General features: G+C 33.1%; 1 protein-coding gene across 10 annotated transcripts in view; it reads right to left on the bottom strand.

Moving 5' to 3' along the window:
* nAChRalpha6 (nicotinic acetylcholine receptor alpha6) overlaps positions 1 to 27,140 on the bottom strand; it is an 894,362-nt gene that overhangs the window by 253,419 nt on the left and 613,803 nt on the right. For all 10 annotated transcript variants that reach the window (XM_081748606.1, XM_081748598.1, XM_081748596.1 and 7 more), the window contains exons 5-6: positions 24,639 to 24,819; positions 17,670 to 17,745 (exon numbers count right to left, since the gene is read on the bottom strand). In XM_081748606.1, the coding sequence (XP_081604732.1) occupies positions 17,670 to 17,745; positions 24,639 to 24,819 (257 nt within the window). The remainder of the gene's footprint in view (positions 1 to 17,669; positions 17,746 to 24,638; positions 24,820 to 27,140) is intronic.

The raw sequence follows: 27,140 nt of genomic DNA, 5'->3' as shown, positions 1-27,140 counted from the left end.
CTATGAATACCAAAATTAAAGAAAATGAACCGTACTAAAATTTTTAACATCCAGAAATACTGTACGTACGAATGATCAAAATCATTTAACTTATAGAAAATATAAATAAGTCAAATAACCTGACATACATTCTACGTTCTGCCTTTGAAATTTGATTAATATTACTGTATTTCAGGCAAATTCCACCTGCATTATCAACAGAGGCAGACACATAAAAAATATGAAGGTAATCACTTGGACATGAAAATGTTTTGTAAAAAATGAAACTAATACTTAATAAAATAATAATCTTCATCTTCATAATCATATATATCAGAAATGTCCTATAGCCTGTGACGACTGGAAATATGGGGATACTGGAAATATGTTTCACATACTTTGATTTATAGTTTGTTCCGGGCTTTCACATTCGTCATTTTTTTTTTTTGGTGAGAATGAGGTGTCATAACTCGTATGTAATATCTATATACTCTGATAAACAAGGCAACGTCCATTTAAACATACGAACTATAATTAAGAAAATTGTCCTAAATTTCGTTCGATATGACTCGTTGATTAAGCCTGTTGTAGGTAAATATAACTGTAAAAAATAATTCTTTTAAAGAAGAGAAAAAAAATAATTGATTTGCTAGAATTTGGTAAGTTAAAATTTAATGAATTATATCAGTAGCTATTTAAATACACTATATCACTACGTCTACTGTGCTGTGTAGGTTCATGAGGTCATTGTGACGTGGTCACAGGTAAAAATTCTATTAAGCACAGATAGAAAAAAAAATTTAACCTTTCATTAGTTTGTTGGGAAAATACTTTTCCGAAATACATAAATTGATTTATGGACGACCACATCTTGAATACGCAAACTTAGTTGCTTCAAATTGAGGTGTCGAATTTCTTGTCTCTCCAAACCAAAACAATTTTTAAAAATTCAATGTTGTTTACGTGATAATTTTCACACAAAGTTACAGACACGAAGCCAGGATTTCGTAATAGGGGAGGGGGTCTGTAACGAAATACTGTATTTATCACCCCAAAGGCTCGATCAATCTAAACTATTTTACTGGGAACATACCGATATTGGTTTGCTAGGGCAATAAAATGAAGATATGTTAGTAAGTATTTTAATAACAAACATGAAGAAATCTCTAGTAAAAGATTATAAAAAAAAGTTCCGAGGTCATTCGTACTGGGTTCTTCTTGTCTTCTTTCTTCTACTTTTGCTTATCTTCGTTTAATACCTTCAAAGATTTCTTTAGAGATTTCTTTCGGCAGTAAAGACATCCTATAAAACGGATTAGAGTTGCCACAAAATTGAAAATTTCTTCAACAAGTGTAACTGGAACTGTGTTTCCAGCCTCACATTATTGGTGATTATAAGCATTTCTTAAGTTCTATCTCAGAGTCTATCTGATCGAACCGGTCCGGTTTATCGATCGTCATTTGTAGTTCGTAGGATTACCGTAGAGCTAGATGGAATTCGGAATGCTCTGTTACAATAATATCCATTTTTAGCTTGACCCCCTTCCCTTTCCTCCACTCAAAGATCCTCATAAGAAATAGTAACCAAACGTTTGCTGTTGCTTTATATTTTTAATGCAGATTCTTCTTTTTCTCATTTCTTTTTGTTTCATCCTGCCTTATATATTTTTTCATTTCTGCTTTCGAAGAGGTGGTCCGGACCTCCCGGACCCACCCCTTGGCTACGTGCCTGCAAAGTTAAATACTCATAAAGGCTATTTTTCATCCCTCATGGAAAGAGTGTTTATTAATATTATGATTAAATTTTTACACTGCTTATCCAACTAAGTTAACGGAATTATGAAAAATGTTCTGAATCTTTTAAAGGTTGAGAAACTCTACGGTATAACATATGCAGTGTAACATGAGCTCTAGAGTTAGTGAAATATTAAATTGTCAAGAAATTCTGCAACATTTTTACCACACAGCATGATACTGTGCATAGGAAAAGTAATGGCAACGGTGTTAGACTCGTGAACTTTGCAACATCCAAAAACCTAATCGTGAAGAGTACAAAATTCCCACATCGCGACGTTCATAAAAACACTTGGACATCACCAGAAGGAAAAAAACACACACATTGATCACGTTTTAGTAGATAGAAGAAGGCAATCTAGCATAATTGATGTCCGGTCGTTTAGAGGGGCTGATTGTGACACTGACTAATACCTGGTAGCAGCGATAATACGAGAGAGGTTATCGTTGAATAAAGGTAATATTCATTGTCCGAAAACAGAGATATTCAATTTAAAGAAATTAGAAGAGAGCCAGGTAAGAGAGAAATACCAGATTGAAGTTTCGAATAGATTCTCGGCTTTAGAAGATTCGGAGTGCACTAGTGTTGAGGATACCTGGAATGCAATTAGAGATAGCATTAAAATTTCAGCAAAAGAAAAATTGGGACACGCGGAAATACGTAGGAACAAACCATGGTTCGACCAGGAATGCATAAAACTAGCAGAGAAGAGAAAACAGGCAAAATTACGCTGGCTACAAAATCCGAATGAAATCACTTGTATTTATATTATTGCTACGTAATTTACAGCTAACAATTGTAGCTTTATTTTCTTTATTTATTTAGTTTTGAAGAAAATATTGAGTGGAGTTTCGGAGATTTTACAATAAGTTGAAGGTGGAAGGCCAAACTACATTTAGAACTCCATCGTGGATATATGGTTAGCAAACTCGTTTTAGATGCGAAGACTTGGGTTCGATTCTCGGTCAAAGCATACTGATTTTTATTCCACGTTAAATTACAGATCCATGTCTCACATGGTCTCTTTGGTGAAAGAGATGCTAAATCCCAATTCAACCAATAATCAACTAAAACTGCATTCTGACATTTTACAGTTTTACTTCCGGAAATGAAAGAACACGCATCAAGCTTGTGAGAAATTGGGTAAAATTTACGATGACTCGGGCTCTACAAGAACGTCACTGTCCGGTTAACGAAATTCTGTGCTGGTTGTTTTGATCTCAACGAAATCCCGTCGGTCAGCAACCTACACTGAGATAGATGACAACAAAATGAAGGTAATAATCGAGTCACACCTACATTACACAACACGAGAGATTTCAGGAACAAATACTATATGAACAATTCGCACCTACAGAGGATTTGGTGCATAAAAATAAGTTATAAATCGGTTGTTTCCTCCTTCCATGAATATATTGAACATTAACCTTCAATGACCATCTGAAAAATCTGGGGTATGTAAGCAGGCTCGATCTTTGTGTTTCTCATAAATTAAAATAAGTTCATTTGACGGCGATGGGGAACATCTGCGACATGCTCATTAAACTTGAGGAAAACGATTACTCTTTTGAAACAACTGATAACTAGTGATGAGAAGTGTATTACTTACAACAATGTAGTGGCAACAGATCTTGGTACCGAAGTGATGATTTACCTCAAACGACGCCGAAAGCAGTAATCCATCAGAGGAAAGTTATACTCTCAGTGTGATGGGGGTTTATAAAGATTTGGTTTATCGAACTCCAACCAAGAAACAAAATAATCAATTCGAAAATGTACTGTCGATAATTAATCAGTTTGGATGAACCCATCATCCACAAACGTCCAGAGCTTGATTATTGTAAAAGCTATGTTGCATCATGTCAATGAGAAACCACACCCAAGTGTGATCATCTATCAAAAAATATTGGAATTTGGATGGTATATATTGTATCAACCATACTTGTCTGACCTTGCGCTCTCAGATTTCCACTTGTTTCGCTCTCTTCAAAACTTGTATGGTATAATGTTCAATTCAGATGAGGCTGTAAGTATTTCGTTGATGAAAGATAGTTTCTTATATAAAAGAGTAATTACGAAGCTCGCTGAAAGATTGCAAAAGATTATCGAACAAAACGAGCAAACTTTATAAGTCTTTGTCCTCTATACAAAGACGATAAATGACCTTTAAAAACTATAAAAATACGTAATGACTTCTCTGTTAACCGAATTTAACTCAATTGTGAAAAGGAATCGTTTCACAGGTTATAAAGTCCAAGTATGGGTAGGAATATTGTTAGGAGAACGTAACCACTGCATGTGTGACCAGAGCACTTTGATGGACAAGATTTATAATGATGTCCTGCCACAAAATGTGATATTTTTCATTGTGTTCAGGAGTCTGAGCCAAATCTAAGAGATTTTAGTGCTTGAACCTACCGTACTCAAGTTAAATCACAAAAATACCCAAGTTAAATCATGCTCAAGAGTACCACCTTGTTTCTCATATCTCAGTCATATACACTGAATGCTCTTAATCCTAAGGATTGCCGATGTAAGTTGCCAATACTTACTATTCCCAAACTCTGGAAGATACTTGTTCAGGAATGAAATATATTACCGTACCATAAGAAATGCTGAACGACCTGATCTATAGTATAAGCACCCACTGAGCAGCCTATGTAGACATTCAAGAGAATAACAGCTCATATTGAACGGATTCGGTACCACCAGCCAGAACATGTGTGACAATAAAGCCTCAAGTGATTACACGGATTAGGTGCACCCATTGTTCGTGTTTAAATGTTTCTGAATCCTTTCAATTTCATATTCTTGGGGATCTATTCCACACATCCAGTTGTTACACACCGACAATTGTCACGATTTGTATGCTTCTCTGTTTTCGAAAAGTCTCTTAACTTAGGGGTACGAGTGTGTTATAAAGAATAATCTGTGATATATTCTTTATAAGAATAAAGTTTGAACTTGGGAGTTATGGTGGGTAGACTATCAATAGAATACTCTGTACGTAAATTGACAGGGTTGCATGATTGGATATGAACGTATTTGATATTTAGTGTTTTTTCGAAAAGTAAGAATTGTAATGTGCATAATGTAACTGTCTGCTTAGGACCCTTAGTTACCCTATACACTTAAAATATTTTGGTGACACACACACACACACACACACACATATATATATATATATATATATATATATATATATATATAGGGCCGGATCTAGGATTGTCTGAGGGGGGTGCACCAGTAATTCCCAAAATAACCAATCACACTGAAATTGATAATGATACTATGTTTTTTAAATAATTTTATTCTTTTAATATTTTTTCAGCTTCTTTAATTGCGAGTTCATTAACACAACAAGTGGCGAACCATGTTTTAACTTACACTGACGCAAAAGACATCTAGGACAAGCTAGTGAGTATTTACGAAAAATCAACTGTTCAAAGATTGTCTACTGATGTCAGAATTTTTCAACATAAGGCGGGAACCGCATATTTCAATTGCCGCCTACGCAGCAGAAGTTGAAAAGCTGTTTGCAGAAATGAATACCGAGTTGCGCGCGCGGGGTTCATATGATATTCTGGTTGAGTTGTTACATGACAGTTGCTATCAACAGTGGGATCAGAATTTCAAGAATTTATAAATGTGGGAGGCCATGGACAAAACTAAACGGACCACACAGTGTTTAGTGGAAAAACTTTGCATTATAGAAAAGTGTTTACAAAGTAATGATACAAATTCGGAGTTAAGTGCTTTTTCAGCCAGAACTCAAAACGGAACTAAAAATACGCCGAAAGTTAAACTGGTATCGAATGCAAATTCGGTAGAAAACCGTGGAAAATCAAGAAGGGATCAAATACAGTGTTATAAATGTGGAAGGTTGAGTTAAGTTGATTTTGAGTTTAACGTCCCTTTTCAGCAGCGAGGCTATATGAGACGTGGACCTATTGATTAACGTGGAATCCGAACCACATGAGCTCCCGCCGGGAATCGAACCCGAGCCTCCCACGCCAAAGACGCGTACGCTAACCGCTTAGCCACGGAGGAGCTTAAATGTGGAAGGTACAGGCATTATAAAGCTCAGTGTTTAAATATGAAAAACGTTAGGTTCAAAAGTGATTTCAAATCTAGTGATTCACCCCAAGCAAGTACAGCAATGAATGAAAGTTCAGCATTCAATGTGTCAAGTAAGTGCAGTACAGATGATTATATTTGTGAGTCAGGTGCTAGTTAGCGTATGACGAATAATAAACATTATTTTGTCACATGCACACCTTTTGAGAAGCCTATACCAGTCACGGTAGCAGACAATAAGAAAATATTAACATTAGGGTCTGGTCGCATTAACATCAAAATGTATGTGAATGGAAAACGGGCAGATGCCCAAGAAACTTGTTCTCAGTGCACAGAGCAGTAAAACATAAAAATAGTATCTGTATTAAATGTGACAGTGTTGTCATTCGGAAAAACAATGGAATCGTAGCAACGGATAAGAGGAAATCCGAAGCTTACGTGATGTACTTTCGTGTCGTAAAGCCAGCAGTCTCAGCAGTGGCGAATGTTGCAACTTCCGAAAATATCTTGCTATTATGGCATGAAAGACTAGGACACCAAAATAAACACCATATCAAAGAAATACTGCAAAGTATGAATATACCCGTAAAGTCGCCTGAGAAAGAAGACTGTTGTGATGGTTGCGCGTTTGTAAAATCACATAGAAAGTCATATAAATCGAGAGCTGACAGACCAAACGTAATCGGCGAGGTGATAAACGTAGATGTAAATGGACCTATGTCTCAGTTCTCGTGCAATGATGAAAGGTGCTTTGTGTGTTTTAAAGACGATTTCAGCAAATTTAGAAGAATTTTCTATATTAAGCACAAAAGTGAGGCCAGCAAATGTCTTAAGATATTTCTGAACGAAGCAGAAAACGCAGATCACAAAGTTAAATTCTTGCGTTGTGATTGTGGAACAGAATTTAATGACAGTGATGTGAGAAATACAGTTCAAGATAAAGGCATCTCACATGTCATATCAGCACTATGTTCATCCGAACAGAACGGCAGTGCAGAGAGGAAAAATCGGCCTATTGTTGAACTTGCCAGATCGATGTTATCGTGTAGCGGATTGAGTAAAAAGCTATTTCCCCAAGCTTGTGATACGGCTGTTTACTTGTTGAATTACACAGGTTCAACTCCTATTGCAGGTAAATCACCATGTGAAGTATGGAATGATACTGAGTTACATAACCTGAAACATCTAAAGGTGTTCGGAACAAAATGTTTTGTTCACATTCCGAAACAATTCAATAAGAAATTTGACAACAAAAGCGTCTTTGGTTATATGGTCAGATACTTGAACCAATACGATGGAAATCAAGTGTATGGGCCTTTTTTAAATCAAGTGATAAAATTTCATGACATTTTGTTTAAACCAGAGCAGCTGAGTGATGTAGAACGCATAGGAAAAGAAACACAACACACTAACTTCCCAGAAGTATAGATGCGACTTCAGGAGGAAGATGAAGAGAAGGCAATCTCTAATGTGAGTGACCTTGAAGGCGAAGTTGTGTGTGATAGCAACTTGAGTACACAAAGTGAAGATCAGAAAAATGAATCAACAGACGATACATCATATCAGCGAGTTCAAAGAGAAAAGAAACAACCCAGCTGGATCACAAGTGGTGATTTTTTTTATTGGTGTTGCATGTTCTGCATTAAGTAGCGCTGATAATCCTGTTACTTTTGAGCAAGCGATTAATTCGGAAAATAAATTTGAATGGATTTCTACTATGAAAGATGAAATAGATGCCTTTAATGAAAATAAAACGGAATTTAGTTCAACGTCCTAACAATGTGAAAATAATTGATAATCGGTGTTTTATCGCATAAAGCTAAATGATGATTGGACAGTAGCTCATTTTCGTGTAAGACTTGTTGCAAGGGGCCATGTTCAAGAAAAAGTATTGATTTCGATGAAACATTTAGTCCTGTAGTGCGTTATGAAACTATAAGAACTCTTTTCGCAGTTGCAGCAAAAGAAAATTTGCTTGTTTACAATTTTGATGTAAAGACTGCGTTCTTATATGGTGACATTGAAGAAGAGGTGTACATATCACAGCCTAAAGGTTTTGAAAGGTACTGACAAAGTATGTAAGTGTGTAAACTAAATCGTAGCTTGTACGGTTTAAAACAGGTCCCAAGATGCTGGAATAAGAAATTTACGATTTTCTAAAGAAACAAGGATTATTGGTGAACACATCTGACCCGTGTTAGTTTATGCGAAACAAAAATGGTCGAAAGTTGTTTGTTACTTTGCTTGTAGATGATGGACGAATTATAGGTTCAGATAAGGAAGAAATTGAAACACTTCTAAACGAATTGCAAAAGAATTTTAAAATTGCAGTCAGTATTCCAAACTCCTATTTAGGAATACAAATCGAAAGAAGAGATGAAGGAATTTTTATTCACCAATCAGCGTACATAAGAAGAATTCTCCAACGCTTCCAGATGGAAGAAGCAAATCCCGTTGGTGTACCTTGTGACCGCAATCAAGTTAGTGATAGTAAACTATTGGAAAACCCAAACAAATATAGAGTTGGGTTCTCTAATGTATTTGGTGGTGACTACGCGACCTGATATAGCATTTTCAGTTTCAAAAGCTGCTAGAGCGATGCAGAAACTCAGCAAAGCGGATTGAAAATCATTAAAGAAGATTTTACGTTATCTAAAGGGAACCTTGAACTATGGCATTTTATACAAAAGAAGCAATAAGGAAGATTCAACTCTGTATGGATACAATGACGCTGATTACGCAGGTAATGTTAAAAGCAGAAAATCTACCAGTGGCATACTGATTATTTTTGCTGGTGAAGCAATTTCGTGAAAAAGCAAGCTTCAGCCAACTGTAGCCCTATCAACAACTTAAAGCATAATTTGTAGCCTCATCAGAAACAGCGAAAGAAATTTTGTGGTTATCAAGATTATTAAGTGAGTTAAGAGCAAACAGAAAAGATGATATACCCGTAATTAGAGTGGATAACGTTACTGTCATAAAACTCGCAAAAAATCTCGAATTTCATAAGCGAATCAAGCACATTGAAATCAGTATTTAATGCGTCAGTGTTGTAAAGAAAAGAAAGTACAAGTGTTATATATTGAATCTGAAAAACAAATTGCTGATATATTAACAAAGCCGCTTGAAAAGTCCAAATTTATCATACTCTGTCAGAGTATGGGTGTTTGAATGTAAAAGAAAAAAAAAAGTATGTCAATTTATTCTTTTGGAGGAAGTGTTGAAGCGAAAAGAATAAATTGATATTGGTGTACATATATGACTTCTGTTTTCAAATGTTGTAAGTGAAACGTAACATTACTGCTGATATGTAGTTGCTTCGGTATGCAATCGTTATGTGCTTGAGAGTAGTTCAGAGAACAAATGACGGAGTTACGAAAGAGCCAAAGTTTGTGTTGCTGTTGATGCTTCTTGTGTTTCATAGAGGATTCTTGTAGTAGTTTTCTTCTTAGCATATATTATGTTAAATATATTAAACTTCATCCACTGTTATCTTTCACTGCATTAGACTATCTCTGCTACTTAAATGGTCTCCCTCTCCCTCCATTCCCCTCTCTCTCCCTGTCTCTCTCCATATATATATATATATACATCTGAGTGTAGTCATTTAATACTGGTGCTACTTTTATGAATTCTGATTCAACTGCATCATTTGCAGTATTGTACTATATTCCCATGAATCACGATAAATTGGGCTGAAGAGTTTCTGTAATGGCCCTTTCCCTAATGCCGTAAGCACGCGCTTATTTTGCTTAATGGTTAATACAACCCTAGTCTTGCTTAATAAAGAGAGCTTAGTTCTGAACAGAAGTAGTTGTGTATTTTAAAATAAATAGTAGAGTATAAATACGAGGATAGGTCAAAACTTATCCGCAATGTAGCTATAACTTTTCTTACATTGTTCATTCTGAGTTCTGTCCTCGTTTATTTTATTGTTTTCCTGTTATGGTTATGCTATGGAAGTTTGAGTTTAATCCCTCCATTTGTCTTCCTTTTGTTGCAGATAGATCTTGGCCCTCTCTATTAGAAGTTTGCACAAGAGAGGAACAACGAGCAGTGATCCGGTTTTAGTGGTCGGAAGGTGTATCAAGACCCATGACTAATTTCCAGACGATGTGCTACTTAATCAATAGTCAATAGTCTGTGTAACATGCACGCTCAATGCTGTCATCATTTATGGTCGTAGATGATCGTCCGGCTTTTTCCTCGGGCGATCAGTTTTGAATTTTTCAATCCATTCGTAGGCATTTCGTTGCAGCAAGACACTGTTCCCGTATTGTGCCGATAGTCTTTGATGGATTGCAGCCCCTGATAAATCTTCCGACCACGAAAACTGGATCACTGCTCGTTGTTTCTCTTTAGGACAAACTTCTAATGAAGCGGCCATGATCTATATGAATCGTTGTGCATTGCCTCCACAACTAGTTTCCAACTGATGACTAGTAATTTGGGGTTCATCAAAACACAGAAAAGTTATATGTACTGTCTCTTGTAGATCAACCGTCAGAATATCCGCCTGTCAAACAGGAGATAGAAGTTCAAATGATTAATTCTTTCTCTTTTATTTGAGCATCGTTACTTTCTTACTAGCAATAAAAATATTTGAAATCACCTTGTTTAAGGAATGTTAATGTAAAATATGTCTTTAGATTTATAATGTTTTCAAAGATAAAATAAAAACTTTAATAGTACAATAAAATTGTGTAGACTCATGAGAAGATGATTTAAATAATCTGAGAAAAAAAAATGGTTACTGACTAATAGGTATGTCCTGCCGTGTTAAAACTAAATATTCTCCAGACCTTTCGAAACAACAAGCTAGTTCCGTCTTCAGTGGTAAGGTAACAAGGATGAAAAGGTAAAAAATTGAGTACTAAAAAGAATGAGCAGAGCTCAATGGAAGTAATAGTTGAGTTTGAAAGAAGTGTGGTGTGTATGCTAATTCACTGCTATCAGAACCGAAGTACACATGAAAGGTAGGTAGCCAGATTTTATCAATGTTGCCAAAATCCAGATTTAAATGCGGATTATTTTATGAATAAAGAACGATTCTTTAATGTCTCGTTGTTGTTGTTTTTTCCTGAACCTATTACATTAACTGTTTTGTATTATGTGTATGATACTTTAGGTGAAGTGACAATCTCGACATATCCTCTTCTTATGACTTTTCTGATTGTTTAATATGGTCCTTAATTCTGATGTTAATATTGCGCTTAGTTTCACCTTATATGAAGAGTTACATTCACACTGAGCATGATAAATACCTGACTTATTTAGTGGATCAACAAAATAACTTTTAAAATCGGCAAAACCATTTCTAAACTTTTATAGAGGAATCTGGAAGCAGATATGTTATGCTTTGCAAGAATATGTTAATTTTTGTCGATAATTGTGGAAAGTAAGAAGTACCTATTCAAGGTTTTTCTTCTTTGGGGATAGCTTTCTTAAGGAACTTGCACTGATCTACAGGTTTGGTTAATCCATTTTTGTATGGTATGCAACTTACAACCATTCTTTTGTCCTGTTTGATATAAAAACTGTATTTCATCATTGAGATCAGTTGGGCCATCAAAAATTAGTAAAGAAATTCTTCCAATTATTGGCCTTGTACAATTCTGGATAGGCTGACTGTTGATGTATGTAAGTAGTGCCTGCAGTGGGTTTTTATTGTGCTATTGGGTAATCAGTAAATCTAAGAAAACGAAGACAGTTAACAGATTCACGCTCAAGAATGAACTTCGACCTAGAATGCTGATTATTAAACTTTTCAAATATCGGTAAAAGAGTGTTTTCAATATGTACAAGTTGTAAAACGTCATAGGCGTACCGATAATACCTAATATACCTAAATGTATCCTGTTGTAAAATAGACGTTTCTATCTGACAGTAACAGAAAATGAGTTTCATAAGTAGATGCGCCATTTTGTAATATCCGAGGTCGTGTGCTATTGATAGTAAGTTCTAATGGTATGGACGGGTATATATCAACAATGTCTATGGATGAAAACAAAATAGCATTAGCATTTACAAGTGTTGACAACTGCTGTTTAAGGTCAAGGCTGTTTTAACAACATACTTAAAACCACTGTTGTAATAATCAAGTTTCTTGTGTAGACATTTGAGTATTAAGCTGTATGGTTGGAACCTGATACGATCGGAGGACTTGGAATGTCGAATTGTGCACTTTGGAAGATCATAAATAATGGGGATCAAAGTGCATGTATTTTTATCTTATGTTTTTCAGAGTCAGTCAATAATGGAGAAGAATCAATTATCAATTCCACCATTTTTATGACCTGTGGCAATGTGTTGCGCAGATGTGAAACAAAATTGCATTTCTCAGTTATTTTTAAAGTACTCTAAGCGTATCTCTGTTTCGACATAATTACATATTGATTTCCTTTGTGAGCTTTTAAACACCAAATTTCATATTTGTCAAGAAAATTTCTAAATTGTGTAATGAGCTCTGACATAACCTAATTACATACCCTGATTTTGAATAAGGTCCTATTTATCTGTGTGAGTATAAGAATGTGTTGATATTCATTAACATTTCTTTTAATACACTGCGCAGAATTAATATCGTATACCGGGTCAACAACTTTTTCAGCATAACAGATTACTTCTTCTAATGGAATGAAAAGCAGAAGATAACTGAATTTTAAACATAATCTAAAAAATTGGTAACATTTCTTACTCACTATATATCAGTATATATCACTATGTATCAACTTACTCAATATATCAATAAGACTGATAAATAATTCTAATGGTACGTCTGAATCTGTTTTTGTCGGTTTGCGTTGATAATAACAAGAATTACCCAAACGAGTAATTTTTCTTTCTAGGCGTGCAGTCGTAACGTAGAGTGCAATATGTTATGCAAACCTTGTAGGTATAACGGATCAGTAAGGAAGATTAAAGACACCAACTTAACATAAGGTTAAGTCAATGATAGCGATAATTATTAAGCCGGTTTAGTAAAAGAATCATTCTTTATTTATAAATATAAACCAGCTTTACATTTGGATTTTAGCAACAATGATAAAATTTGGCTACCTGTCTTTGATGTATACTTCGGTTCTGGCAACAGTGATTTAGCATAGATACCCGCTTCTTTCAAATTCGATTCTTTCTTTCACTGTGCTCTGCTCGTTCTTTCTAGTACTAAATTTTTTAGTTAGATTTGTTTGGTGGTATGTATTCCTATTCCCATACCACACTTCTTTTATCCGTTTTTATCTTTGTTACCTTCTACCACTGAGGACGGAACTAGCTCATTGTTTTGATACGTCTGGAGAATATTTAGTTTCCCCACGGGAGGTTATATTAGTAAGTAACCAACTTTTGATAATAGTAGCACAACTTCGTAAAGGAATACTAGTTAACGTATTAATGCATTTTATTCTATGTTTAAGTCTTTTTTCTTCAATTTTATTTTGTGAAAAGACGAAACATTTCGAAGAAATATACACTTTCATGTAAGAGTTCTTATGCTGATAGCTGAAGTAAGAGAAAGAGTTTAGAATTAATGTAATTTGAACTGAAAATACTATTATTAAGGAGTAGCTGCGCTGTCTAATTTGCTATTTAAAAAAAAAAGAAAGAAAAAAAAAAGACGTCCCAAAGCACGTCAGTTCCGGAATATTGGGATATCCACGACTACATGAAAAAAGATGATACAATAACATTTGGGGGGCCTTTACTCGCAATAAAGATTTCATCTTTAAGTTAATTATACTGGCACCACAAGTAAAAGTTACTTCATAAAATAGGAAAACTATCACCATCTTTAAAATGATTGACGTATATTCGCGCATCCTTCCGTAAGGTCTAACTTACATCAGGATTCTTACTGGTCAGGAAAGTCAAGGAAAACTCAGGGAAAATGGCCAGGGATCACAGATCAGGGTCTCAGAAAGAAAAGACTGGATATCAGGGAAAGTCAGAGAAATTTTATAAAATATATTTTTTATAACATTAATTGTACACCAATTTCAGCTTAGCCAACGATTATCAGCTAAATGAATGTATAAGAACTATCGTGTCTTTAGAGTAATTGATTATTAGACGTTTGTAGGTAGATATTAACGATCACAGTGTGGGACATTTTTCAGATTTTTATGGGAGGGAAGTGGAATGTATGTATGAGCAATTGATTACTATTGTCCCTATAGAATAAATGTTCTTATATATAAATATTCACCGTTATTTATTCCTTATTTATATGTCAAAGTCATCCGAAATCTGTCGTGAAAGTCAGGAAATTTCCCGCCAAAAGTCAGGGAGAAGTCAGGGAAATAGATTTCTCCACATCAGCATTAACCCTTTACATAGTATAATCAAACTCAAAAGTATTGCAACGCTCGCTTATCTTTTGAGTGTCATGTGTGCATATTCTTGTACAGCATTACATAATTCAAGGGAGTTCATTTTTTCCTTTTCCGAAAAATTTATTAGTAACATTCAAGTCACATTTCTGATCAACAGCTTAAAATAAATTTCTTTTGCGAGATAGTTGGCGATCGAAATAATTTTGAATGTAGCTATATATCCTTATACATGATCCGTGAGTTGTTACATTTTTCATACTGTGCGCTTAATCGTCTCGCAGAAGATCTAAACTGCGAATTTGTGTGGCAACATGTTCTCTTCCTCGCTATGAATGTTACTGCGAGGATAAATCAGAAGAAACTCTTGTAAATTATTTTCCTTTATTTTTTTCCTTCTATCATAAATATGATTTGTAATGAATGTCGTATCTTAAAAATTTATAACTTGTTTCAAAAGATGTGTAGATCATTACTACATAATAATAAGGGACTATTTTTTTTTTAAAAAAAAAAGAAATATTAGTAAAACTGTATAAAAATATACCAAACTAAAAGAGAAAAAAATCTATTTTTTGTAATTGGTAGAAACGTATAATTTTTAATTATATTTGAGTCCAGGTTCTGTTCCAAAAATAATTTCCAATCGTTTAGAGATCGTAACTATATGATAGTGTTGTTATAACTGAATATTTAGTGTTGTTTTGTTTTGATATTGTTTTGAGTTTTATCCCCTTTTTCTCTACATATCAGGTATGAATTACATCTATAATACATATTTTAAACAAATCGTTTATGATCTTTCAAACGATATATTGTGATAATTAACCCGGAGCATAGTGGTTCATTGGTAGATTATTTATCTATGGTGTAATGGAGTCTTGGTTCGAACTCTGCTCATGAGATAGTTTGGTAAAAAATACTGTTGTCCGTAGGTTTTTCTCTTGGCTCTCCTGGTTTCTCTCACATTCTCATTCCACAAATTCTTGTATGTTCATTGACTCTTTTAATAATTTGTCTGCTTTAGCCCAAAAGGCATATCTGAAATGCTAAGGAAAAGGATTTTACAGAACAGTATTGAGGAGGTTGTAATTTTGTTCTTCGCGAAGGAACAAAAGAGAGGTAGTTTAACAAAACTTACGTAACATTTAAACGATTTTGTTTTCCTCTTAAGCTAGCAACGACTTTTACCCTTAAGGTAATGAAGGAAAACTCTGAATTTCGGAATAATATTTAAGCAAAATACTCGTTATCTCATAAACAATCGACGAAATGAATTATTCATGATACTGAAGTTTATTCTACATTTACCCTAAAATACTTTGAATCATTAATGACATTTCATCAGATGAGGATATAATATACTTTTTTTAAATAAAAAAAACTTTACCGTTTTTGTTTTTAATTAACACTATCATGTGTAATATATATATAACGAATGAAATTGGAAATTTCATTTTCTATGCTTCATCAAGGTATTAATTGCAAACAGGAGTCAGTGTTTGTTTTCTGTGCAAAGGAATGTCAGACTTCCTCGGAATATCAACGATGAGCCTTCAGGCAGTCTATCTAGATTGTGTGTATCTATTTTCTCATTCTCTTCCTCCACCAGAATTCTAATGAAGTGTTTCCCCAATTTTCGTGTGCTCTTTCTCTTTCTTTACCCTCTCTAAGTTATTCCAGGCACTTTAATTTCATTTTCAAACGACAAGATAAAACAAACGTTATTCAGAACTAAAAATAATCAAGTAATACTCTGAATTTTTCCTCTCTTTTTTTTCCAAAGAGGAGACGTAACCTAATTAATATATATATATATATATATATATATATAATATATATATAATAATTAATTAATATATATATAATATGCATGTTATTCCCAACTGTCTCTTTATAATATTTTAAATGTTTATTGTATTCTTATTATATTAAATTGAACTTAAAATGTTAATACGGTGAAAAGAATGCCATCTCATATTATAACAAATATTATTATTTTGTCGAGGAATAATTCATGAGGATTTCTTATATATATATATATGTAAAAATGCATTCAGAAATAAAGTGCATAGGCAAAATGTTTTAGTTACTTAAAAAAGGATTGTTCTATAAGACGATATGTTCTAATTTTTAAAATTTTATTGAGTTTTATGTCGTTGAGAGTATTAAATGGAATGTCAAGGAGATAAAACTGAGGATTTTCGACACCATTAGCTTTTTGAATTTAATCCATGTGTTATGGTTACCGCAGGTAGTCGTAAAATGTTTGTATTGTATGAAATAGAAGTAATGTCTCAAAGTGCTGCGTTCCTTTTTACGCTTAAAATTGATAATTTGGACCTCAACGACGAATCACATAGTAGTAACCAATTAAATTCGATAAAGAGTGATTGAACCACCATCTACACGAAAATGCAAGTCAAACAAACAGAAAGTCGGGGAAACAAGTGGATTGTGACTTTTTTTTTTTTTTTTTAAAAACGGTTAATTACAATGGCAAAGTTCAGAAACTCGGCACTTGGGTGCCGCTCACTTCGAGCAAAGACAACAAAAATCAATGCTCTACAATCGAACAGCTTTGCTTGTTGATATAACTCAACACATAGTCACAAACAGCGTTTTCTTTTCCGCATTGTCACTGACGATGGACAATAGTACCTTTACGTCAATATGAAGCAGCGAAAAGAATGGCTTAGCCCCGAACTAAGTGCCTCCGCGAGCAGAAAGGATCTTCATTCTCGAAAGACTATGTTGCGAGTATGGTGAGACATATTTCATTACAACTCCTTGAACGCAATCAAACACTCAATGGGGAACAATACGTTGAACGACTGCAACGAATCAAAGAATTAATTATGTAAAAAAGGTCGAATATTCGAAATGACGTTCAGCTGCAACACGATAAAGCATATCCTCACATCCCTAATATGACTAAAACCGCAGTTCAAGAACTCGAATTGAAAATGCTGTCTCATTCTCCAGGAATTCTGCTGTCAGATTTTCATCTCTTTCGAAAGCTATGCGCTGTGTATCATTCAATGATTATTTGGAATTGAGGACTTGATTGGACGAATTCTATGAGTCAAGTTCTAATGAATAATTATCAACTAAATACGTCATTTGTCTGAATTTAAAACTAAAATCTCCTTCCAAACTATTAGTCCCATAATTATTTTATTAATTTATGACAATTTTGATTTTAGTACTTTTGTCGGCAATACGCTTTTTTATTACATAGGCCTATATATGCTTTCATTTAAGTTTTGTACTTTGAGCATTCGATCCGGATTAGGTTATTGAAAAGTATTGTGTCATGCTCTCCAAGATTTTTTTAAAACATTGGAATGCAATATTTCTAATACATATTAGGAAATATTACAATATCTCTTATTAGTTGTACCACTTGAAAATACATTTGAAATACACATAATACAGTTTATGTGTAAAATTAGATAATTAGTATCGGAAAGTAAGATAAAACTTACCTAGGAGGAACCATTCACCATTGGTTATAAAATTTGAAAGATCTCCACCCTCTTCTTTGTTTAATGTGAGGTCCAACTGAAAAATTCTAGAGTTAGTGCCAATATTCAATACTTTACTAAATACCATAACATGCTGATCATATTTTATGAGATGAATAACAACAGTCTACTGATTTAACTTAGCAATACACAAAGCGAGGTATATTGCATCTATGCGCCTCTACTTTAACTGAAAATAGATATTGTGTCGATACAGACAAAATATTTTGCTTTCCAAAGTGGAAACATGCACATACAGCAAACAACCTAAACACATCTAATTTTAATATCAACGAACACACAAAGAAAGGAAAGAAAAATATACCATTACAGCATTCACATCAGGATATTTAATGTATACAAGGTACATTTAGAGGTACTAAAATAAGAGTTAGGGTTATGGAAATTTATACTTTAATCAATAGTAATACATATTATTATTACTTGATGTAAGGAGAGGACCAATGTCATTCAAACAAATTAAGTCATTCATGCTCTAACCGAAGTACAAAGCAATATGGAAATATAATAAAGAAATTACGAACAAGAAAGAGAAAAATAGATAGATAGAGATTACAGTAATAAAAGGAATGAATTAGAGGAATAGATATAGTGTTATAGAGAGGTCAGAAAAAAGGGAATGTCTTATGAAACACCGCTGTTTCAGCCTAGAGGAGTTTTGAATCCCTGGCTTGTTACAACTCAGGCCTGCCTGTAATAGTCCCTGATTTTCAGGTCTCTCCTCCCAACTTCGTCAGATTATGTGGGACGGTTCTTCGATATAAGGGAGAATAGGAAGATATGAGATCAACAGCCGTTAATGGATATTAAGATAGGTGAAACTATATTTCTCATTTGTTTATAAGGTAAGGGAGAAGAATAAAGTCTTGGTCATAGGTCATTTAGATTATATGGATTTATAAGCAAAAAAGATTGGAATTTATATTTTTAACGGCTGCTAAATTTTATAGAACAAATCTTTAATACGAAGAATGCCGGAAGGAACATATATGATCAATTTCAGGACTTTATTTGAATTAAAATGGTTTAATTGTTTTCTGGATACATATCTAAACTGCTTTTGTTTATTTCGAATTCAGATTTAACTATTTTCATATTATCAATGTATGTCTTTATTAAATGTTTGCACTGTAAGAGACGGAAATAATATATATTAATGTTTTTTAAAATTTATTTTCAATGCTGGTCTTACTTATCGTTGGTATCACTGAACGAGAAGATTGTGATTTACTCGTTGCTAAATGCTAAAGAATATGGTTTGATGATTATTTAAGAAAACTTATCATCTTGTATATATATAGTAGCCTTTTTATACATTTGGGTAACTGTAATTTTAATTCGTTTATATCTATTGAAATTAATACTGCACATTATTTTCTTATTGCTGTACTGAAAAATTTCCTCTGAATATTTTTCTAATGTTAATAAATTGAAATTTTCCTTATCCCTACTCTTTTTTTTTGTCAAAAATGAAGTATTATTTTAATTAAGAAGAGACACATTTTAAAGTTTTACCTCCGTTCATTAATTTCAGATAATATGTAAAAGTATTATGAACTAAAAGAGAAGGAAAAATTCTACTAAGGACATTATGCAAATATATGCATACATTACGTAGCATATAATAGCTATTATTAACTTTTAGAAATGTTTAATAGTTTTCTGTACAAGATACAAACATGAACATTCTAAAATCAGAAAGAAGTGTTCATATGTAAGTTTAATATAAATGTGTGTAGACTTGATAGAAATAGAAAGAAGTTTGAACGAAGTTAGGAGTATTAAGTGACTATTAAGGCTCTTTTCATTAAGTTACGTCGTGATACTTAGCAGGAAATGTATGCAAGCACTGGTATATGAGTCTAAATACAACAGATTTCAAATTAAGTTTTAAAATAAATATGATCATGTAAAGTATCTTCGGTACTATAAAATATTAATTTGGTTGAAGTTACTCGTTTCATCATTGGGTGTAAAATTAGTGTTTTATCTAACTTTATTAGAATATAATATATTTGAGAAGTATTATAGAAATATTACAGAGTATATTTTACATTATTGTATTAGAAATATTTTGTGTTATCTGATTGAAGCCCTACAAATATCTGGGTGCTACTGTGGGAGATAAAATGATGGAACTGATATTGGGATATGGAACGTAGAGGGTTATTGACGAAGTCAAGTAAAGAAACTCTGTTCGATTATCTTGCTCCATGCAAAATGGCTTCTTTTAACCATGGTCTCCCCTCCTGATGATTTTCTATCTTCATACAGGAATTATTGAGAGGATTTTTATAACGTTTCAGGTTTATATTACGATATCACAAGGTGGTTGTGTAACTAAATCTATGACAATGTGATATAGTGTCTTCTCAAACTTTATATTAATTTGTGCATTTCAGAGTATATTTCTTCCATGGAATGAAATGTAAACAAGGATGAAAATAAAAGATATGAAGCACAAAATGTAATCACTGTTGCCAAGTGCTGAATAGAAACAAACAAACTAACTAAAGAAAAATAATAATCGTGTTAACACACATTTGAGAAACAAGTAATCACATGAAAAAAAATGTTTTTAGCTGTCTAGTGTCAAAAGAAGGCAAAAGAAAAAGTTAAATATCAATTATGATATTCGAAGGTGATATAAGAGATAAAAAAGTGTAGGTACTTTTTTTTTCTTGTTTATGGGTTTACATTCTTCTTCATGTATGTGTGATTCTTTTCCATGCTTATAATGAAGATGCTTTTATCAATGTAGATCTTTCGTAGAAGCATTAGCGAAGTTAACACAGTAGAGAAAGGCAGAGGAAAAATTGTCTTTGCTTTTGCATGCAAAAATTTCGTTCACAAATATATGGCTTTTCCACACCTTAGAACACAAACTTGGAAAGAGTAAGAGCTCTTTAAAGCATGAATTGTCAAGTTACATCACATAAAAGTATGAATCTGAAACCTCATTTTGATATCTAAAAATAATTTCTCAATATATATGTAACAACTCATTCACATTACTTTTAAAGAACGTGCAAACATATTTGTACTAACTACTAAATAACTAATTATATTTTTAAAATGAAAATGTAATACTAAACTATTTAATGTATATTCCCTTCCTACACCGATTTAGTAACTGTTGTGTTAGATAACTTGACAACTCATGATCAAAGAAAGTAAATGATATTCTTAGTGAAGTATTTTATATAAAAAATACAGCGTCTGAAATCAGTGGCGACATTAATATTATATATATATATATATATATATATATATATATATATATATATATATATATATATATATATATGTACAAATAACAAACACAAGTAAAAATATTATAAGTATTCACGTGGAGGAGAGACAGAAAGACATACAACTGAGAATAGGAAAATTTAAAGTTTTAAACAAAGAGGGCGTCACTATTATAGAAACAATTAGACGTAAGATGAAATACTCTTCCCGACGTCTTGAAAACAACGTGCTGCACAAGCGTTCCTACTTCCAGTAATAAATTATTTGCTACTAAATATTTATTATAACTAAACATTAAGAAAGAAATACGTAGTACTGCTGAAAGGAATGAAAATATTTTCAGTTGTTACGTTGGATATGGGACAAAAACGAAAGAAGAACCGAAGAAAACACATGTATCATGAACTAATGCCTTACACGGATATTTTCAAACTGATGGTAGAAGATTTCAGATGATTTGTAACCTCAAATGAAAAGGAAAGAGAAAATAAATACTACTTACAAATCGTTCGCTTACGAGCTGGAGGCACGTGAAAATATCGGTAATAATTTTAAAACTAAATTTCGAACTGAATTGATGTCTAAGCGGTAATTATACATCAAAACGAAGGAAGAGCAACTCGATGATACAAGTGTAACCAATTTCCGAACATTGACATTCTTCTGTGGAGAAGAAATCGGTGGATAATATATTGCTTTTGCAAATCACTTACATAAATCTTTTTATGGAAGCTACTTACAGCTATTGATTGATTGGGAGTGTATCGTTTCGTTTAGGACTAAGATTATATGAGAGCTGAAGTAAGAATTTAACATGGGATCCAAACTACGCGAGTTCCTTCTGGGAATCGAACTCAGTTCTCTCGGAGCAAGGACTAACCCTACTCATATAGCTAATATGAAGTTCTACAGTTATACATTTATACAAAGGCCAATATATAGAAAGGGTATTTTACAGTGTAATAGAATTTTCTTTATTTGGAGTTGGAGCACAATACAATATGCAATTACTTTGAAGTTGCATTTTTAAAAATCTTTGTCACAATGAGAATTCTGTGTCTCTGGTTCATAAACGAAACATTTTGCACCCTATTTTATTAGTATGTCCGCGATTTTTTAAATTTGAAATCAGTACTCTATGATTTTCACCAACATACTGAATAATCTTATAGAGAAGGTTGGAAATAAGACATAATTTACAAGGTCATTTGAATTCGATAAGTTTCCATATGAGCCAACTCCTGTTTCAATGAATGCATATTTCTAATTCTACTTTAACTTATTTAAGTATTAAGTGCGTTATTGTGCGCTCTTGCGAATTATAAATCATACGAAGAAAAGAAAAACGTAGTTAAATTTGTCATTTCGGATTCCTTGTGTATGAGTTTAAACTGCGAGGATTACCACGGATTACTCCCTAACGCTAGAAGTCGATGAAAATATACGTATGTAGCTGGAAATAGTACATTTTTTACTTTCTAATTTGTTGGATTTCTCTAACTTTAAAAAAAGACAAGCTAATTTTTAACGATTTCTGCATCGATTACTACAGCACATTTAAGAAATAGTCAAACACAGAGGCTGATTCATTTACATTGAGCAGAATTTGAATGTACCATTTACCTAAGAAATGCCATGTTTCCACTACAGGTTGTTTGATCTGCAGGCCGAATCTACTGAGTATAGTCCTGCATCGGAGAACTGCGTTGAGCTAGACCGTGGTTGTTGCATCCCACTTCTCTTTACAGATTTTCCACATCCCGGTGACGGTGCGGACTCGAAGATGGGATAGGCGCCACTTGAGAAATCCGTAAGCACAGTAATCCACTGGCTTGTCATTTGAACCTTTGACATGGATGTTAGAGAAGGAAATTATCGAAATTCCAGTTTTCCGTTCCATACGGCGATAGAATTTCTGCGATGTTTCCGCGGTGTGGCTGAATGTCTTGTCTTGGTGCAGTTCAACCTGATTCCTGTCTTATAATGCTGGGATTTCATGCTGGTACTTTTCAGTCAGGTTATGAGTCTGGTAGTACACAGCATTGAATTTCATGTTTCGCTCTAGTTTTCGTAGAGGCAGTTCGCTCCTGTACGAGAAACCGGCCACAATCGCGAATCCTTTTGGCAAACGATTCTAGTTGCTTGCCTCGATAAGGTGGACCCAGGACTCTGTGCCGCATATTTCCGTATAATACGATTCACAGTGGGAGGATCTACACGAAAATTACGCATCTAATACATTTCTACGAAGCGCGACGCCATGGGTTTAGCATCAGTAAGGGTTACAATAATCCCTTCCAGAACCTTTTCAGTTCTTGTGGCTTCAGACTACAGTCTACCACACTACTCTACTATGTGACTAACGAGATACTATTGCTTGCCTTGTAGCAATCTAACGGCGATGAGCTGCACATACGCGGTACATTTGCACATTGAGTTCGGCTCAATATAAATGAATCACCTCTTTAATGTTGTTCTATTAGGATCGAATGTTTTCGTTTTTGTTGATACAGTTAAAAGAATACCGTATTGAAAGAATTTATATATTGTTTGCATTTTTTAATTGTCACTATATGTTTCTTATTCTTCTTAGATACCATTAACAGAACTACATACTGTAAACAGATCTTTATTTTATTTTGTTTTAAGAAAGTACGCAGTAACTCAGGAGTGAAAGTAGTTTTCCTAAATTATAAAAATACACATTAAATCCTGGATTTGATTGTATGTGCTTGGTAGTGGTAAAAATATCATTTTCTTGGAGAGTTTTTTTTCTGTCTCATTTGGAACCTCATAAATTTCTTCAGTAATACAGTTTTTACTCTAATCCATTCTATTCCTTTCTCAGGGTAGGGGTGGAGAACAAATACAATTTCATATGAAAGCATATCTTCTCTGCTATTCAAGGTACTATTCCGTTAGTTGTTTGACATGATAGAGCAAAAACAAAGGAAAATTTATTATTTTCAGTACTGGAAATTGAACCTTGAATTCCCAAGATAAATTTCATCATTCCGTTGACTTTTTTCACAAAGAGTTGGACTGAGTTGAGTTTATTTTTATGTCAACATACTTAAATGCATATACATACAAGTCAGATAGGAAAAGTAGAAGGAGGTCGAAGTAAAATAGAATTATATTTCATATCTGTAGGATTGAATAGATTTTGTTCAAATTAATGCTGGTGCTACCCATGGGGATTAAGATGAAAAACTCTGAGCTTTCTGGCATCAGTGAATCAAATATTAAATTATTGAAACATAAATGCAAAATAAAAGTGCTCTCCTTATTTTTCTCTATTTCTGTTACATTCTGATAAAGTATTTAGTTCTTTTAGTCTTCACAAATATATATTATCATGATAAATTACCAATTTCGTATTTAGAAGATGGATTATACCTGCTCTATTTCTATCCTACATTTTCCTTTCCTCTTTAACTTGATAATATTTACTTGAATGTAGAAAGTTATCATTTTCATTATCGCAGTTCAGTATGATTTCTTATTCAATCCTCCACGTAACTACTTTACATAATATTTACCTTTCTTTGCTATTTGTATACAAAATGGGCTTTGTTTAATATTCTTAAATATATATATATTACGTTCACAATAACACGGGAGGACGCCACTTATATCCACATTCTTCTGTAATACCTGATTGCCGTCATAAGTCCAGCTACCAAACTTCATCTCGCAGTGTTGGTCATCAAAGGGGAACCACGTAATGTCTATCTTGCATGTGCTCTTGAAGATGCCCGGCGGAACGTACAAACAGCTGCCGTTATGTCTGACCACAACATTTGTGTGGTAGGTCCCGTCGAATTGCTCATCAGCACTTGTAGTAAAGAGTTGGAAAATATTTACTATCGGTTTTAAAAGCCGAGCTATGATAGAATCATGAGGCACTTGAATACACCTTTTATCAATGACAATAACAAGAGATTTCTTGTATTTTAAGTATTCGAAAAATTTTGTCAACAATTATTAATACACACTTATAATAATTGTAATAATAATGTATGATACTATATAAAATAGTAAAAAAGATATCAGGTTATATTTAACGCGTTTTTAGTCTTTCAATGGATTAAATTATGTTAATTTAGAGTTAGTTTTGAATTATGTTCCGATGGAACAACAGAAGAAGTTTCAACTTTAATCACAGGGTCGAATATAACACTTTTACAACTTGGTATTATTATCGAAAATTTAAAAACTTCATTGTTATTCCAGATTTGTTATTGTAATTATTCCGGTTTATGCATGATGGATTTAAATATCATAGTTAGGTTCAAATCTTCCAGATATTGATAAAATTACATCGTGCTGCGTGCATTAACATTATTTTATTGGCTAATTTAGTGTTAGCATCTTGTACAAGGAAAATATTTAAGGTAATGCATAAACTTTTATGAAACGAAGATCGAAGCTGCAAATTAGAAAAACGAGGAGCATTCCGCGATAAATTTTAATACTTCCTTAAATAAACAAGCGTTTTATATTTAAAGAGGCTTATTTTGCTATATTTATGCATGCATTATGCAAAAACCTATTATTTGTTTAAACCGTGCAAAACTAATTTAATGTAATATATGTTTAGGCCAAGCATTTTTGTTAATTAAAATTATTAGAATTGTATTAATACCAAGCAGGAATACTATATATCTACTTAATATATTTAAGAATATTTTTTGTGCTCAATGAAGCTTGTGCCTATGCATAGTAACATTACTTAGTAAAAGTGGAAATTAGGCATGCTGACAGTCAGAAAGTACATACTGAAGTTTTTATTTTAGTATCATGCAATACACAACAAATTTAAATATAGAAATTCATTATAGATTGTGAATGTGTAAATAATTTAATATCATTATAATTAAAATTTTTAAATATTTTAAAAATTAATATTAAATTAAGAGTTTATTGCATTTATTCAAGTATATTATATATTTTTTCACAGATGGATAAATTGGGACACTTCAGATTTTCACCAAAGAGAGGACTTTCTCTTTCAAGTTGCTGAAAATAATATCAAAACGAGGTCAATTTGTACCATTGTGTCGCAACTTGAAAAGAAAGAAAAGTTCCTGTCCCCAGTGAAAACATTTATTTAAATTATTGTCATAATGTGGCCTACAACAACGGCTAGCTGTCGAATGTACTTCCCACCAGAGTTTAAAATGGTCGTGGCAGAGCTGGTCGACAATTCACCCATTTAGGTAGCCCATGCAAGTCCCAGGAAGGAAAAAAATCAAATGAAAATAAAGCCGAATTCTTGATCTATTGTAGAAAGAGTGGGAAAAGCAGTAAGGAATAGAGAACGAAGTAGTAATATCGTCCTCTAGAATATTTTGTAACAATAATAATATATAGAAAAAGTGGTTCTATATAAATTACATGCAGATAATTCACACATAGTTTTGATCTGTAATAATACCGTATTCTTACAATAGCAAATTACGAAAAAAAGAAACAAATCGAAACTTGAACATAAAGTTCAAAAGTATATGTACGTATAAATATAAGCAAATGAAACATTTAATTATACAATTTACACATATAAAATAATCAACACAATGTGTATCCTTTTATCTATATGTGTAAAACTGTATCTATACGATGTGCGAACAAAGGAGTTAATATACTATTCTTTTGAATTTTCTTCGTCAAAAATATTAAAATAAGGAAAAATTTTCCTAATTACAAACGAAAAAAGGAAAAATCGTATTCGACAAAAGTAAGGTATATTTATTTATATGCATGTAGATATATATAGGTTACGGATCAAAGTTACTACGACAAAAAGCAAATTACGACCATACCAAGTTATCGCTTCATGTTGTGCTTCTTATCCATCATGGTGGGATTGTTGTTGTGGCCAAATCTTCAAAAATTTTAATACAAAAATATGCTCACATATTATTGTCTTACTGCTGAAATGATCTTACACAAAGTGCCTTTATTGAAGGGGAAAGCTTACACAGCAGGCACAAAGGAGTTCTTTAAAAATGATATTTATACAAGAAAAGAGAAAAGGAAAGAAAGTAGTTAGCCATAATAATGAAACAATCAGAACAAATTTTGTAATTTTCATATCTCATTTCATCTCACCGTGAAATACTCAAATAATATACAGTTGTCTGAAGTAACTCTTCA

Source organism: Thermobia domestica, chromosome 2 (genome assembly GCF_964235325.1).
Source record: "Thermobia domestica chromosome 2, izTheDome1.hap1.1, whole genome shotgun sequence".
NCBI lineage: Eukaryota > Metazoa > Arthropoda > Insecta > Zygentoma > Lepismatidae > Thermobia > Thermobia domestica.
The sequence above is the reverse complement of the archived record's forward strand: the minus strand, read 5'-3'. Positions and strand labels throughout refer to the sequence as shown.